At 34.1% G+C, this 18,353-nt stretch overlaps 1 protein-coding gene across 4 annotated transcripts in view; it reads right to left on the bottom strand.

Annotated features, from left to right (window-relative positions):
* The window catches only part of LOC114473845 (FERM and PDZ domain-containing protein 4-like), a 71,143-nt gene that overhangs the window by 26,105 nt on the left and 26,685 nt on the right, over window positions 1–18,353 (bottom strand). For all 4 annotated transcript variants that reach the window (XM_028463696.1, XM_028463706.1, XM_028463716.1 and 1 more), the window contains exon 2: window positions 1,893–2,009. In XM_028463696.1, the coding sequence (XP_028319497.1) occupies window positions 1,893–2,009 (117 nt within the window). The remainder of the gene's footprint in view (window positions 1–1,892; window positions 2,010–18,353) is intronic.

The raw sequence follows: 18,353 nt of genomic DNA, 5'->3' as shown, positions 1-18,353 counted from the left end.
GCTACTTTTGAGCCAATATTGACACTTTGATCCCTTTTTACCATTTTTTTTCATTTTGTTCAGTTTAAACATATTTTATTTCTGATTAAAACAAGGATTTACAACTCTAAGATGATTCTATACTTAATAATAAACTTCCTGCCACTTCTCCATCAAATATCAATGCCTTTTCTGCACATTTTTTACACTTTCAAGACATTTTCGCCACTTATAAACCCTTTCCACCACTTTTCGCACCTAGTGTCACATATTTTGACCCATTATTGTCACTTTCACCAACTTTTCTGCCATTTTTGGTCACTTTAAACCCATATTATTACTGATTAAAACAAGGATTTACATCTTTAAGATGACTATATGCTACGAGATAACTATTGTTGTAATTTGCGCTATATAAATTAAGTTTAACTGAATTGAATTCACTATGGCCTAAATAATAATGAACTTCCTGGATAAAAGTGACCAAAAACAGTGGCAGTTTACAAAAGAAATGCTGATACCTCGTGCTTCATGAAATAAAGCAATTTATTAAATAAAAGGAAAAAAATGAAATACAAGTGAAGATAAATTATTTTTGAATAAATGAATATAAATAAATAAATATATTAACACAAAATTAATTTAAAAAAAAGTAATACAATAAATTAAATTAATTAAAAGGAAAAAACACAATATTTTATAATCAATAAACAATAATTGTAATGAAAAAAATAAAGTAATACAATAAAGAAAAGATGCTGATACCTTGTGCTTCATAAATATATATTTTTTTTAAATCAAATTGAATTAAATCAAAAACAAAAAAAATATAACATTTTAGAATAAATATATTTATACAAAATACATAAAAAATGAAGCAATAAAATAATAAAAAACAAAGTTGTTCAAAATGTTTGAAATGAAATGTAATTAATTGAAAGGAAATAATAAAATACATTTTAAGATAAATTATTTTTGAATAAATTAATATAAATAAATAAATAAATATTTGAACACAAAATAAATAAAAAATAAAGTACTACAATAAAAAAATTAGATGCTGAAACTTGAAGCCGAAAGAGATGTTTTAAACTAAATTAAATTAATTAAAAGGAAATACATATATATATATATATATATATATAATACAAAATAAATAAAAATAAAGTCATACAATGAAAAAAACAAAATTCTGATACCTCGTGCTTCATACAACTATATATTTCAAGATAAATTATTTTTGAATGTATAAATATGAATAGATAAATATATTAACACAAAATATATAAAAAATAAAGTAATGCAATGAAAAAAACAAGATGATGATACCTCGTGCTTCATAAAATAAATATTTTTTGAATTAAATTAAATCAAATTAATTTATAGTAAATAAACAATTAATTTTACAGTAAATAAACAATTATATTAATAAAAAATAGATAAAAATACAATCTTTTTAAAAATTTGATCTATATTCATTTAATTGAATGAAAAATAAATAGGTATAATATTTTATAATAAATGAATAAATAAATAAATAAAAATCAAAGCAATAAAATAACAAAAAAATAAATAAATAAAGATGTTTGAAATTTAGTTAACCACTCAATCCATGTTAAAAACTATTTAAAAATAAAATCTGATAATAAAACAACATTTGTTTAATGATTAATCTATCTGCAAACGCCTTTAATTACCTTTAATTTAAATTTTTGGTTTGTAAACGTGGATTAAGGAATGCAGTTAGTTTATTTACAGACTTTTACTTTGCAAAATATTTTAAAATGTAATTTTATTCACATGGACGGTTGAACCTTCTATTGAAACAATAATATTTTAATATATTTGCTCACTTCTCACCACTTTGCTTTTAAATTAAATATATTTGATAATATATTGTTGTTCCTACTGACTTGGTGAAGATGTCCCGAGCCTCCCTGGAGTGGTTCATGCTGTCCCAGCTGTACGGGGGTCCCTGGAGTCCAGCCCAGGATCCTGGAGGGGGCCAGCCCGATGTTTTGTTCTTATGGCTGCAAATAAAGGACAAAAATGAATAAATAACTTGTCTTTAAAGCACATCCATTCTCCTTATTAGTCTCCTCTTGGTCTAATTAATTGCAGAACTTCTTTTCAGCACAATCGACGAAAACAGATCGTTATTGGCCCAGCACATGGATGATCGACGGCCAATCGATGGCCTCGTGCTCGTCGCTCTGCATGAAAGCAAGAAGTTTTAGCAGTTCTGCCTTAAAAAAAAAAAATAAAAAATCAATAAATATCAAAATTTAAAAAATCATTAAAAAAAAGATACAATGCAATATATGGAATACAAATCTAGAAAAAAAAAAAAAAAAATCTAATCAAGTCAAAGCACAAGCAAATAAAAATAAAAAAAAACATAAAATAAAAAAACAAAATAATTTAAAAAAAAAATAAAAAAAAGATAAATAAATGCAAATCAAAGCAAACTAAAATGAAAATAAAATATAAAAAACTCAAGAACTAAAAAACTAAAATAAAATAAAATGAAAAATAAGATAACATAAAATGAATACATAAATAAATAGAAGCAAATAAAATAGAAGCAAACCAAAATGAATATAAAATATGAAAATTAAAATACAAATAAAATAAATAAAATGAATTTAGGTAACCACTCAAATAAAATGAAAGCAAACCAAAATTGAAAAAAAGAAAAAATTAAAATAAATAAAATAAATTAATTGATAAGATTAGATAAAATAAAATAAATAAATGCAAATAAAATGAAAGCAAACAAAAATAAAAATAAAAATAAAATAAATAAATTGATGAGATGAGATAAAATAAAATAAATACATGCAAATAAAATCAAAGCTAACCAAAATGAAAAAAAAAAAGAAAAAGAACTGCAAACCCACTGATCGTTTCCTGAATAATAAAAACAGATGCGTACTAGATAAGGACGTCGTGACCATAAGAGTCCAATCGATCCATCCCCATATTGTTCTCTTGATGGGTCGGATACATCAGTTGATGATGTCATCCTTTGGCGTGCTTCGAAAATAGTATTTCATGACAAAAAAAAAAAAACTTCTAAAAACCACATTTATTCAAGTTCTCCTGTGAGCCGGAACATCCATCCGACCTCGACCTCCTGGTTCTGGTTTAAACCCGTCCACTCGCTACAATCCACGTCAGAAGTGATCCTCGTTTCCCTCAGCATTGGCGTTAGCGTCCGTGTAGATGATCTTCTTCCTCTTCTTCTGGTGCGTTCACCTATATTTGTCATTGTGGAGCTGCTGCGAGTGGCGATGGATCCAAACTGAACTAAACTGATGTGGCCTCGCCTCCTTTATCCCATAATCCTCCTCCTCATCATCACTGGGAAAACAAATCCATGCTGTGTGCATGTGTGTGTGTGTATAGTAAGAGGATTTTTAGAGAGCAATGATTTTTGTTGTGTGTGTGTGTGTGTGTGTGTGTGTGTGTGTGTGTCCAACAGCAGAGGAGCCATAATAATAATAATAAGGAGACATAATGGAGACATGAGCCATTGTTCAACATGTGGAAAGTCTGCAGAGAAACATTGAGTCCAGAAAGTTTGTGATTCCAACGTGAACTAGAATATTTGCATTTCCTGAAGAAAATGCAAGTGAGGATGCAGGTGCTGGCACGCATCGCACTGCATTAACTTAGAATTAGCCTAGTGCTAGCACTAGCCTAGCATTTGCATTAGCTTAGCGCTAGCGTTAGCCTAGTGTTACCACTAGCCTAGAATTTACATCTGCCTAGCATGAGCACTAGCCTAGCATTAGCATTAACACTAACCTAGCACTATCTTAGCATTAATCTAGCCTAGTGTTAGCATTATCTTAGCATTAGAATTAGCCTAACATTGACATTAACCTAGCATTAGCATTTATCTAATGTTAGCATTAGCATTAACAATAACCTAGCATCAGCATTAGCCTAGTGTTAGCATTCACTTAGCATTAGCTTAGCATTGTCATTAACCTAGCATTAGCATTAACCTAGTGATAGCATTCACTTTACATTAACATTAACCTAGCATTTTTAGCATTAGCCGTGTTAGCATTAGCCTAATATTAGCATTAACCTAACATTGGCATTAACCTAGCATTAACATTAGCCTAATGTTAGCATTAGGTTAGTGTTAGCATTAACCTAGCATTAACATTAGCCTACTGTTAGCAATAGCTTAGCATTAGCATCAACCTAGCATTTTTAGCATTAGCGTAGTGTTAGCATTAGCTTAATGTTAGCATTAGCCTAGCATTGGCATTAACCCAGCATTAGCACTAACTGTTAACAATAATGTTGGAAAAAGATGAAATGTGTTGAAATGATTGAAGGTAGTAACTGAACATGTTAAAGTCGAATGGTAAAAATCATACGTACCTCCTGCATCCTCACTAATTACAGTAACTGTCCAAATACTTTTGTCTATAGACTGTAAATCAGAGACGAGCAACTTTTATCACAGCAGGGACACAAAAACGTGGTCTTTTGGTATTTCTTTTGTCATTTTGTGCGGTTTTGATGTTTTATGTATTTTTGGAATCAATTTGTGTATTTATCTGTCATTTTGTGTATTTTTTTTGTACTAATTTTGTGTGATTTGGATGTTTTATCTATTTCTGGAATAAATGTTATCTATTTATCTGTAATATTGTGTGTTTTCTTTTGTCATTTTGTGTATTTCTGTCATTGATTCGTGTATTTCTATGTCATTCTGTGTATTCCTGTTGTCATTATGTGTGTTTGGGATGTAGTTTTGTGTATTTATCTGTCATTTTGTGTATTTTTATTGTCATTTTGTGTGTTTTTTGGTCTGAGGGCTGCATAATTTTTTTTCTTTCTTTTCCTTATTGCTATATAAAGTTTACCAGTAGTACTAGTGATACAGATTTGAGTACTAGGAGGTCTTAACTATGGTTATCTAATTTAAGTTTTAAAATCTTTTTACCACTTTCTACTTGTGTAACCTTGGTAGGTAAAGTGCTAAAGTCATGTTTGTAGGAGCTCCGTCTGCCTCTTTGCAACCTCACATCAGATTAGCATAAGCAATCAAGCTGGAGCACTCTCCTGAAGCTGAGAATAAGAGCACGGAATCACAGAAACGCATTTACCAGCCACAACAACACGTTTTATTTATAACAGGCGCAAACTTAAAAAAGACATACTTTAGAAACAGCAGCGAGCAGAAATCTAACGCTCTTTAAATGTGATTTTGTGCTTTTTAGAGTCAGTGTTGTTGTTTTTCTGTCATTTTGTGTGTTTTTGTTGTTGTTTAGTTTGAATGGAGCCTGTTTGCGTGTTTCCATTGTTGTTATCTGTGTTTATAGAGAAATGATTGTTGTCATCTTGTTTGATTTGATGCCCTGTGTTTATTTCAGGATGACATTTGTGTGTTTTTCTTTCATTTTCAGTAATTTTTTTGCATTTTCTGTTGTCATTTTGTGTGTTTTTCTGTCATTTTGTGTATTTTTGTCGTCGTTTTGTGTATTTACCTGTCATTTTGTGTGGTTTTGTTGTTGTTTTGTTTGATTAGAGCCTGTTGTTATCTGTGAGTCATTTTTGTTGTCATTTTGTTTGTTCTGATGCCGTTTGTGTGTTTCTCAAATCAATTTGTGTAATTTTCTGTATTTTGTGTATTTTTGTTGTCTTTTTGTGCATTTTTGTGTATTTTCGTTGTTGTTTTGTGTATTTCTCAAATCAATTAGTGTATTTCTCAAATCAATTTGTTTAATTTTGTGTGTTTTCTGTCGTCATTTTTTGTGTTTTTTCTATCATTTTGTGCATTTTTGTGTATTTTGGTTGCTGTTTTGTGTATTTATCTGTCATTTCGTGTGGTTTTCTTGTTGTTTTGCGTGTTTTTCTGTCATTTTGCATATTTCGCAAATCAATTTGTGTAATTTTGTTGTAATTTTGTGTGTTTTCTGTTGTTATTTTTGTGTTTTTCTGTCACTTTGTGCATTTTCGTTGTTGTTTTGTGTTTTTTCTGTCATTTTGTGTTGTTTTGTGTGTGTTTTCTATCAGTTTGTCTATTTTACGAATCAATTTGTGTAATTTTCTGTTTTTCTGTCATTTTGCATATTTCTCAAATCGATTTGTATAAGTTTGTCATTTTCTGTCATTTTGCGCATTTTTTGTTGTCATCTTGATGCCCTCTGCGTATTTCTCAAATCAATTTGTGTAATTTTTGTTTTGTCATTTCGTGTAATTTTGTTGTTGTTTTGTGTGTTTTTCTATCAGTTTCTGTATTTCACGAGTCAATTTGTGTAATTTTCTGTATTTTTTTGTCATTTTGTGTATTTTTATTGTCATTTAGTGCATTTTTGTGTATTTCAGTTGTCGTTTTGTGTATTTATCAGTCATTTCGTGTGGTTTTTTTGTTGTTTTGCGTGTTTTTCTGTCATTTTGCACATTTCTCAAATCAATTTCTGTCATTTTGTGCATTTTTGTTGTCATTTTGATGCCCTTTATGTATGTCTCAAATCAATTTGTGTCATTTTGTTGTCGTTTTGTGTATATATCTGTCATTTTGTGTCATTTTGTTGTCATTTTGTGACTTGATATCGTAGATGTCGTCCTTTCCTTTCAACGCGAATTAAGTGACACAATACGTTTTTTAAAATAAATTTTTTTTTAATTTAAATTACCAGAAAATTGTGACCAAAAAACGCTTTTGGAATTGTTGTTAAATATTACATAAATGTGAAATTGTAAAAACATTTCACATGTTTTATAATTCAATATTTCTGTTAGGAGAAAACTTGAAATTTGGAAACATTTTGGGTTTATTTCAATTTAAAGTTTCCAACAGTGAATTTTGCCACCCGATCGGAAATGACTCCCAATTTCAGGTTACTTCCAATAAATAATTCCTACTGAAAAATGACAGCAATGCATATTTTATTATTGCAATTAAATAAATTTATTTATTTCATTGCATAATTGTGACCGTCACCAGCCCTCCCTAGGGAAGGGTAAGAAATACTTTATTAAAGGGAGGATGTAAAAAAGAGAGGGCAGTGTTACACCAAGGTGAGGGATTGGAGGGGGGTGGGGAAGTTAACAGGGAAGAGGGATACAAGATAGGATATGGAATGGGTGGGGAATAGTTTTAAGTGATGCGATGTGAAATTGTGGTTGTGTATATTGTGTTTATTGTTGTGTTGTCAAGCCAGTTTGGTGACCAGTGTGTGGTTTAGGAATAATGGTGGTGGCTGTGAACAGAGGAAGAGGTGAGTGGAAATTCCATAAAACAGGTATTTGGGAACAACGTGTAAGATATGTTATAGTCTGTGTGGTTTTTATTACTTTATTAGTTATAGTTAAATGATTAAACGATAGTTAGAATATGAAATTATCCATGATTAACTGTGTGTGTGTGTGTGTGTGTGTTTGCAAAACATATCCATTGTCCACCATAGCTGGTTTAAACTAGTTTGGGCCAGTGTGGGGGTATGTGACCCACTGCATGGACATATGAGCCTTTTTCTCCCCCAAAGTTTTTGTGTTACCATATATGGTATTAATCCTGCACCCAGAGCGCTGTTGCACAGCCCTCTGGGTGTGGTCTATGTTTTCTATAATAAATACCTGGTTCTGAGGCATCACCATCAGAGCAATCCAACTTATATCGGACTTTTGTGTCTCTTTTTGTTGGGTTTTTCTCCGAGCTGCAGCTCGCACCTCTCTGCCTCTGGTCGCCTTTTAAGTCAGATAGTGTTTTTCTCCCTGAGTTGTGATTGCAACGGTCTTAACGTATTTAGACCCAACATTCACATTTTAGCAACGGTCTTAACGTATTTAGACCTAACACAACGTGTCTAAGGTTGAGCCCAGTATGAGTGTTATCCCACAGCCCAAGGCCAGTGCATCCATGACAAATGTATTTCCAAGAACCGCCACTGCAAAACCCAAGAGCCGCCCCCGGGCCCGAAGAAGCAGTCAGGCCAGCAGCAAGAGCAGGCAGCCTAAGGGCCCCCGGCGACCACCCCACGGCCAAGCAGTCCCCCGAACGCCCCCAAGATCCCAAGCCGAGAGGCAGCCATCGCCCCCCCATACACACCCGAGAAAGCCCCAAGGAGCCAAGGACCCAGCGCACCACGCCACCGATCCCACCCCCCACCCCCAGACCCCCCACCCCATCGACCCCCCACCCCCCCACCCCACCCCCGCGCCCAACCCCCCGAGGGGAGGGCCCAGAGAACTCCCTGCCCGAGGCCCCAGCGGAGGAGCCGAAGCCCACGCCCAGCAGACGACCAGAACCGCGCCGAACAGGCAGCCAGTGGGCACCCGCCGGCGAGCCCAGAGCCAGCAGGGGCCCGACCCCAGGCCAGAAGGACCCGGAACGGATGCAGCACCAGGAGCAGCCCGCCCAGGGAGGACGACCACACCCCAAGCCGCATAAGGCACCAGGGGGCCGCTGGGAGTCTCCCCGCCGGCCCCCAGGCACCCCAACCTAGCCCCCCACGGCGCCCCAGATCACCCTTCACTGATGCCGCCCGCGCCACGAGCTTCAGTTTTTGTTTTTTTTTAAAGCCAGGGCCCCCTCCAAGGGCCAAGCCAGACCGCCCCGCCGGGATGTGGCCCCCTATTCCGGCCCCCGACACCCTACCTCACGGGGCACTGCCCAAGCAGGGGCCGTACCAGTAGGTACGCAAGGGCGCGGCACGCGCCACCCGCCCCGAAAGACCCCCGCCAGGACCGGCCCGGCCAGCAGGCCAAGCACCCCGGGCCCCAGGAGCACCCTCCGGGACCAGGACCCCCCAAGGGCAAGCTGCATCATGTGTCAAACCTAGGGAGAGTTTGGGGGGAGCCAGCTGGCACCACAGAGCGTCTCTCTCTCTCTCTCTCTCTATGGGCCACATGCTCTCATCAGCTCCTCCCACATCACTCCTCCTCCTCCTCTGATTGGCTGTAGCCTGTGATTTAGACTCCTCCTGTTTGTCCATAACTAAAGTAAGTGGCTAACCTGGAAACACTCATTGAAGGAGATCATCCCTCAAATATGATTCTTGTGGCGTTCATAGAGAGTACTGCGACGCAGATAGCACCAAGCATGACTCAGCGTTTTTAACGGTTAATCAGGTATTCGTAGTTACCGAATATGTTAAGGTTTAATTTATTTAATTTATTTTTCAGGAAATGTACGTACTTATCTCCTGACATGTCTCGACTGTCAACTGCCAGTCTTCCTCAGAGGCGTCTGCTGATTGCTCTGATGTGTCCCTGACTTCCACATTTTGTCTTCTTTTTAAATAATATGTTAAGGTCAAAAATAACTTGCTGGAATTATAACAATTTGTTTCAATTACGATTGGATTTTTTAGAAATGTGTGTTTTTGTTGAAATTTAGTTCGTTTTGGGATTCGTTTTGTGTATTTTTGATGTGGTTTCGAGTCATTTGTGTTTTGTTGTTTTCCGTGTGTTTTTCAAGTCATCGTGTGCTTTTTTTGTCATTGTGTGTGTTTTTGGAGTCAATGTCTCTATTTTTGATGTCGTTTTGTGTGTTTCTCAATTCATTTTGTGTATTTTTGTTGCTGTTTTGTGTGTTTCGGCCTCAATTTGTGTGCTTCTGTTGTCAGTTTGTGTTTCTGTTGTCGTTTCATGTGTTTTTAAATGTCTTTTTGTGTTTTTCTTGAGTCCTTTTGTGCATTTTTGTTGCTGTTTTGTGTGTTTTGGGCCTCAAATTGTGTGTTTCTGATGTCATTTTGTGTATTTCTGTTGTCGTTTCATGTGTTTTTAGTGTGTTTTTGTGTTTTCCTTGAGTCATTGTGTGCATTTTTGTTGCTGTTTTGTGTTTTTGGCTTCAATTTGTGTGTTTTTGATGTCAGTTTGTGGTTTTTTTGCTGTTGTTTCATGTGTTTATAGTGTCTTTTTGTGTTTTTCTTGAGTCATTGTGTGCATTTTTGTTGCTGTTTTGTGTTTTTGGCTTCAATTTGTGTGTTTTTGATGTCAGTTTGTGTTTTTTTGCTGTCGTTTCATGTGTTTATAGTGTCTTTTTGTGTTTTTCTTGAGTCCTTTCGTGTATTTTTGTTTCTGTTTTGTGTATTTTGGGCTCGATTTGTGTGTTTTTGATGACAGTTAGTGTTTTTGGCATCAATTTGTGTGTTTCTGAAGTGATTTGGTGCATTTTTCATGTTGTTTTGTGTGTTTTTAGAGTCAATGTGTGTTTTTATTGATATTGAGTGTGGTTCTGGTGTCATTTTCTAAATTTTTGTTGTCATTTTGTGTAAGCTTATGTTGTCGTTTAGTGTATTTTTAGTGTGTTTTGTGTGTTTCTTGAGTAATTTTGTTGTTCTTATAGGTTTTGGCGACACGTTGTGTGTTTCCGATGTCATTTTGTGTATTTTTGTTGTTGTTTTGTGTATTTATGTTGTCGTTTCGTGTATTTATGTTGTCATTTTGTGTGTTTTCAGTGTCTTTTTTGTGTTTCTCGAGTAATTTTGTGTTTTTTTGTTGCTGTTATGGTGTAAATTTGTGTGTCTTCGATGTTATTTATATATTTTTGACATGACGTGTGTTTCTGGAGTGATTTTGTGAGTTTTTGTTGTTCTTATGTGTTTTGGCGAAAATTTGTGTGTTTCCGACATCATTTTGTGTATTTCTGTTGTTGTTTCGTGTATTCATGTTGCCGTTTTATGTATTCATGTTGTCGTTTTGTGTGTTTCAGATGCCAGTTTGTGTGTTTTTGTTGTTGTTTGACGTGCTTTTAGTGTTTTTTTGTGTTTTTCTTAAGTCATTGTGTGCATTTTTGTTGCTGTTTTGTGTTTTTGGCTTCAACTTTTTGGACTCTGACGGAGGCTTGTGGGCCCTGGGGACACACACTGAGCACAAAAGTAAACAATTCATCTAAAAATGAAGAAAAAAGATGTGGCATTTTATTTTGGCTGTTTCCTCTTCACTAGTTTTTTTTTAATTATTTATCTGATGGGGGGAAAACGACACTTAAATGTCAAGGAACTGCATAAAAATGAAGTCCCTTCCAGGCTTCACAAGATAAACAGTTTTGATGTGACCTCAATTTCTTCTAAATAACTCAGTGTAAAGAAGTGTCCCTGTGAGACGTTTTAGCCTACATTAGCACAATACGTGTAGCAGCAGCCCCTCCCCCAGCTTCATCATCATCATCATCATCATCTCTCAGCACTTTACACTCCACAGAACAAGCAGCAGAACTTCACATCTCACACAATCTGTTTGCAGACATGAAATATACACAAAAAATAAAATGTCATTTAGGGTTTGGGTCACTTTATCATATCAGCTAATGAATAGTAATGTGTTTATTATACCATCTTAGACAATATTAATGCCATTTTTGTAATTTGTGTTTCTGTTTTGGGGGTTTATATTGTTATTTCGTGTGTTTTTGGTATCATCTAGTAATTTTCCCCCCATTTTGTATGTTTTTTTCTATTATTTTGTGTGTTTTAGTAACATTTAATCATTTTGTTCTCTCCTTTTGTGCAGATTTGTTATTATTCAGTGCGGTTTCGGAGTCATTTTGTCTTTTTTTCTGGTTATTTGTGTTATTATGTTCTTGTTTGGTAAGTTTTTCTGTATTTTTGTCTGTTATTTTGAGTGTTTTTGGTATAAATTAGTATTGTTTTCTGTTGTTTGTATGTTTTTAGTAACATTTAATCATTTGTTTCTCTCATTTTCTGCATTTTTATTATTGTTTTGTGTATTTTTTGAGTCATTTTGTCTGTTTTTGTTGTCATTTGTGTTTACTTTAATGTATTTTTGTAGTCCGTCACTCCAAAATCACACAAAGCAACAAAAAAGAAAACATACAATGAGAGGAAAATATACAAAATTACAAGAAAAGTACACAAAATGACAACAAAAACACAAAAAATGACAACCAAATTACACAAAATACAGGAGTAAAATGTATATAACGACAAAACAAAAACAGACAATATAACAAAATTATTTGTCAACAAAAACACAAAATGAGAGCATATATGAAATTACAACAAAAGTACACAAAATGAGAGTAAAATCTACCAAATGACAAGAAAAACATATAAACCAACTAAAAAAATACACAAAATTAGAGTAAAATCTACAAAATGAACACAAAAAACATATAAAATTACTCCAAAAAGACACAAAATGAGAATAAAATCTACAAAATGACAAGAAAAACATATAAAACGACTCCAAAAAGACACAAAATGAGTAGAATCTACAAAATGACAACAACAAAACATACAAAATGACTCCAAAAAGACACAAAATGAGTAGAATCTACAAAATGACAACAACAAAACATATAAAACGACTCCAAAAAGACACAAAATGAGTAGAATCTACAAAATGACAACAACAAAACATATAAAATGACTCCAAAAATACACAAAATGTGAGTAAAATCTACAAAATGACAACAAAAACATAAAACGACTCCAAAAAGACACAAAATGAGAATAAAATGACAAGAAAAACATATAAAACAACTCCAAAAAGACATAAAATGAGAATAAAATCTACAAAATGACAAGAAAAACATTAAAAACGACTCCAAAAATCCACAAAATGAGAGTGAAATCTGCAAAATGACATGAAAAACATATAAAACAACTACAAAATCACAACCAAATTACAAAAAAATGAAAGTTAAACATCCAAAAAAAACACCAAAACTCATATCTATTTGTGAGCCAAACACAGATCATTCCAGGGAAAGTTCTTAGTCACTCATTTTTAACGAGAGAACATTTATGAAACCAAACGCACAATTACACCAACTTCCTCCGCTGCCTGCAAGAATAAGGATCTCTACTCGTGTATTCACATGTCAGATGAAATCTCTTAATTAGCTCTTAAATAGAGCTTCTTTTCTCCTCCTCGTCTTCATTACATTCATTAAAGCTCCAAAGTAACACGATTACTGCTTCTCGTCAGCGTGACCTCCAGTCTAATCCACTACAGAGTCCTCACTGCGTTCATATACTCTCCTACATCGCCAGTTTGGGAAGATGTTCATTCCCTGTGAAGTTTTTAGGAAAATAACCAGAAGAGCGAGACATAAGACCGCTGGAAAAAAAAAACTAACTTCACAAAAAATTCATATCTTATATGTAAAACTCATAAAACTTGGTTTTCTCGCCATAATTAAGACCAATCACAATCTGATTTATGAGCAAAAACAGCACAAACAAGGGCAGTAATAACCACAAATTAATTAAAACTCAAGATATATCAATAACGATAATAGATCAAATGTTTTTATAGTAACTTGTGGTATTTTGTTCTTGATTAGTATAGTTTTGTTGCATTTTGTTGAGTTGTAAATTGTCTTTTTGTGTGTTTTTGGTATAATTTTGTGTTCTTTTCTCAATTTTGTGTGTTTTTAGTAACATTTAATTGTTTTTTCTCTTATTTTGTGCATTTTTGTTATCGTTTTGTGAGTTTTTGGAGTCATTTTGTCTGTTTTTCTGGTCATTTGTGTTATTTTGTTCTTGAGTCGTGTATTTTTGTTGCTTTTTTGGGAGTTTTAAATTGTCTTTTAGTGTGTTTTTGGTATAATTTAGGATTCTTTTCTTCAATTTTGTGTGTTTTTAGCAACATTTAATTGTTTGTCTCTTATTTTGTGCATTTTTGTTATCGTTTTGTGTGTTTTTGGAGACATTTTGTCTGTTTTTCTGGTCATTTGTGTTATTTTGTTCTTGATTAGTATATTTTGTTGCTTTTTTGGGAGTTTATATTCATCTTTAAGTGTGTTTTTGGTATAATTTAGCATTCTTTTCTTCAATTTTGTGTGTTTTTGTTGTTGTTTGTGTGTTTTTGGTAACATTTAATAGTTTTTTCTCTCATTTTGTGCATTTTTGTTATTGTTTTGTGTGTTTGTGGAGTCATTTTGTCTGTTTTTCTGGTCATTTGTGTTATTTTGTTCTTGATTAGTATATTTTTTTGCTTTTTTGGGAGTTTAAATTTATCTTCTAGTGTGTTTTTGGTATAATTTAGCATTCTTTTCTCCATTTTGTGTGTTTTTAGTAACATTTAATAGTTTTTTTCCCTCATTTTGTGCATTTTTACTATTGCTTTGTGTGTTTTTTTGGAGTCATTTTCTCTGTTTTTCTGGTCATTTGTGTTATTTTGTTCTTGAATGTATATTTTTCTGTTATTTTTGTGTATTTTTTTAGTCACTTGAGTGTCAGTCTGTCTTTATGTGTGTTTTTGTTGTCATTTTGTCTGTTTTTCTGGTCATTTGTGTTAAAGTTCCAGAGGAAAATCTCCGCTGAAAGTGAACTTGGCACGTAAAGTCATAGTTACCGATGAGAAACTGTAGCACGCTCACTTGCTTCATCCAGCAAACAGAAGCAGAAAATAAAGGTTACAAAGAAATAAATGGAGTCAAACTCAACAGGAGCTCACATAAAAATACAAAAATCAGCTTTTCACTGCAAATCACCAACACAGAGGAGTGTTTTTATATTATTTACACATGGAAAATGAATACAAATTTATGAAGGGGTTTGTGTACATTAAAAAAGGTGAACATTGGAGTAATAAATACTGTATGCGGAGAGAATCACCCTCAGATTTAAACTTCCTCTATTTCCACACACTTCACTGTAGGAAGACAAGCCGGTGGTGTCTGAACTGAAACTGAACTCAAGCTTTTCCCACAGATGATGCAAATGAACAGCCCAGTAAAGCCTGGCAAAAAAAAGGCACAGAAAACAACAAAAAAAACTACAATATGAGAGAGAAATGAAAAAAATAGATAAAAAAGAACAACAGAAACACAAAAAATTACTCCAGAAAAAAATAAAACAACAAAAAATATACAATATTAAAAAAATATATACAAAAGTATACAAAATGGGAGTGAAATATAAAAAAGTACAATATAAACACACAAAAACGACTCCACAAACACACAATGACTCCAAAAACAAAAAATAGGAGAAAAATAAACAAAAGCAAAACAAAATGACAGTAAAATCTCCAAAATGATGACAAAAACACAAAACATTTACTCCAAACACACAAAACGAATACAAAGATAAACAAAATGACAAAAAACACAGAAAAAACAACAAAAACATACAATATAAAGGAAAAATGCAATAAATGACAACAAAAACACACAAAAGGTGAGTAAAATAGAAAAAAAAATGACAACAAAAACACAAAACATTTACTCCAAACACACAAAATGAATACAAAGATAAACAAAATGAGAGTAAAATCTACAAAATGATGACAAAAAACACAACAAAAACATACAATATGAAGGGAAAATACACAAAATGGACTGCATTACTGCTCAGAATGGTCAGATACTGTATGTCGTATGTTAAGTGCAGAGGCTGGAGTGTGAGCTTAATGAGAAAGCGAAGAAAAGGTGAAGAGGAAATTAACTGATGGAGAAAATGTCGAGATTCAAGGTGAAAGCTGCAGCTCTCGTGGCGCACAGGAGCGTGTTTCTGCATATTAACGTTTCTTTCCTCGGCACTCGTAAGCTATGATCTTTCTATGTAAATAAGATGTCTTATATTAATACAAGGAACGAAAGCTGCTTGGCCCGTTTTAGGACCACGGACAGTTCTTGTGACGCTTTTCTATATAAAAAGGTGTCTCTTAATAAAGGAATGAAAGCTGCTCGGCCCTGTTTCAGGACCACAGACAGCTCCAGTGATGCTTTCCGTGTCAAAAAGGTGTCTCCTAATAATGAAGAAATGAAAACAGACTTAACAGGGAACTTCTTGGCCCCATTCCAGGACCACAGACAGCTCCAGTGATGCTTTTCATGGAAAAAATGTGTCTCATATAAAGAAATGAAAGCTGCTTCGCCCATTTCAGTACCACAGACAGCTCTACTTATTATTTCTATGTAAAAAGGTATTTGATGACAAAAAATTGATTCGGCGATATATTGCAATATTGTGTCGCGTGATTTTTTAACCTTTGTTTAACCAGGAAAGACATTGTAACTGCACAAAGAAGTTTGGCTGAAACCTGAACATGTTGACCATCTTGTGTTTTTTCAATAAAACCTAAAAAGAAAGGACTGTCTTTCTGCATTTATTGGTTGTTCTAGGCATATACCTGCAGTTAAGTTGAACTCAAGCCAAGTTGCACTAAAGTCGAAGTTGGTTTAAAAGCCGCAGGCAGATTGTGTTATTTTTTTTATTTGAAGGCACATGGCACATGTTAAAGCCAATGTTTTGAGAGTAAAATAAAATATATTTCATAATGTTCTCATAACGGTGTACAAATTTACAGATGAGTTGTTTCTTGAGTCATCTATCTATAAAAGACAGAAATGTCTGTGTGTGTGGAGCAAATATCTCACCGACGCGGTAAGAGTTCGACCTGAAACTTAGTCAACGGGTTCCAAATACCCCAAGTGTGTGTATCTGTTATTTTGGAGTAATTTGGTGAAGCAAAACAGTCATAAGGGTCAAAACATTAATTTTATAATTACGGCTCCCTCGATAAGAGCGCGGTATTGAGCGCGCTACTTCCGGTTGCGGGTTCATGACGTCACCGTGTCGCAGTTTGTTTGGGTTAACCGCTAAAAGTTAATATTTCATGGTTATTTAATATTATTCCCGTGATTTCAAACTTCGGGTCACGGACTTCACTTCCTCCTTCGTCTCCATGACTGTGGGCGGTGCCTGTGTTGACGGTCGTTAGTCGACCTTATCGCAAACTATCTGGTTATTCAGACAGAGGAATGTAACGTTTTTGTGAGCGGATGGGTCCGAAACACGGCTCTACTTAGATTATTGTTTGTTCTGCGCAACGGTGAGTGTTTCTTTTTATATTACTCTATGTCCTAAGAAAGATGCTAGCAGCTACAATGTACACACACACACACACACACACACACACACACACACACACAGCATTTACAATAAAATATACTAAATGAGTAAAATAAAACAAAAAACTAAACAATATTTATACAAAAAATGACTCCAGAATCACACTACAATGGCAACAAACACAATAATTATACAAAAAATGCACAAAAACATAACAGAAAGATACAAACATAAATGACTCCAAAAAAACATACATTACAGAAAAATACACCAAACAAAAAAGTATAAAAGTGAGTAAAAAACAAACAAACACAATTATCATGCACATGTCCCATAGAATTAAACCAGGAAAATTGCACCCACATTTTGCACCCGCAATTATACCCCTTATGCTCCCACATGAATGCATACTGCCACTTTACTGGTATATTTAAAAAAGAAATCACAGTAATTGCCTTATACTTTAATATCTATCTTTTTCTATGGAAAAAGTGCCTCGTAATAATAAAATAATTCAAGCTGCTAGGCCTTTTTCAGAATCACTGACAGCTCTAGTTATATTTTCTATTTTGAAACATGTTTCCTAATATACGAATGGAAGCTGATCAGCCCCATTTCAGGACCATGGACAGCTCTAGTGATGCTTCTTATGCAAACATTTGCCTCCTAATAATAAAGGAATAAAAGCAGACTGGCCAGGAGGCTATTCAGCCCTATTTGAGTAACCATGGACAGCTCTAGTTATATATATATATATATTGTGTTGAAAGATGTTTCCTAATATAGGAATGAAAGGTGATCAGCCAGTTTCAGGACCAGCTCCAGAAGATGCTATCTATGTAAAAAGGTGCCTCCTAATAATAAAGGAATGAAAGCAGACTGGACAGGAGGCTATTCAGCCCTGTTTCAAGACCACCGACAGCTCCGGTGAAGTCGATAAGCAGAATGCACAACGTGCACTGACTGTGTCAACCTGCACACAGTCAGTGTGATCAATCACGCCATGACTTCATTAACCAACAGGCTCCGACATCACTAGATAAGTCGAGGAATGACGGGAGGAAACTTTTAATGACTTCCCCAGCCTATCGTTACTCCTTTTTATCATTTCCTTCACGCATTGCATATCTTTTTTTCCGTTAAATCTATTGGAGACAATATTTTATTCAAATATAAATACATACACTTACACTGTCCATTGTCACAACTTTCACCAGAAATGTGTCGGGAAGTTACTTTGTTTTATGTTTTGGTGGCTAATACAAGAAATTACAGTAAAGTATAGTATTGTTTTTTTAAAAAAACAAGTCAAATCACACAATTCAATGCAAAAACTTCTCAGAAAAAGGCAAAAAAAATTTTTTACATGCCCTGGGCGACATATGAATATATGGATAAAGTGATATATATATATATAAATACATGTTTATCATAGGCTACAAAAAACAATATATTATAGTAAGCCGTAGTTTGTATTATATTGTGTTTTTATTGATATAAACTTTAGATATATACATTATTTGAAAACAAAACAAAAAGACACAAAATATAAGATGAGGGAAAAATATACTG

The sequence above is a fragment of the Gouania willdenowi genome, chromosome 2 (genome assembly GCF_900634775.1).
Source record: "Gouania willdenowi chromosome 2, fGouWil2.1, whole genome shotgun sequence".
NCBI classification, from domain to species: Eukaryota; Metazoa; Chordata; class Actinopteri; order Blenniiformes; family Gobiesocidae; genus Gouania; species Gouania willdenowi.
This window is presented reverse-complemented; position numbering and strand designations above follow the sequence as displayed.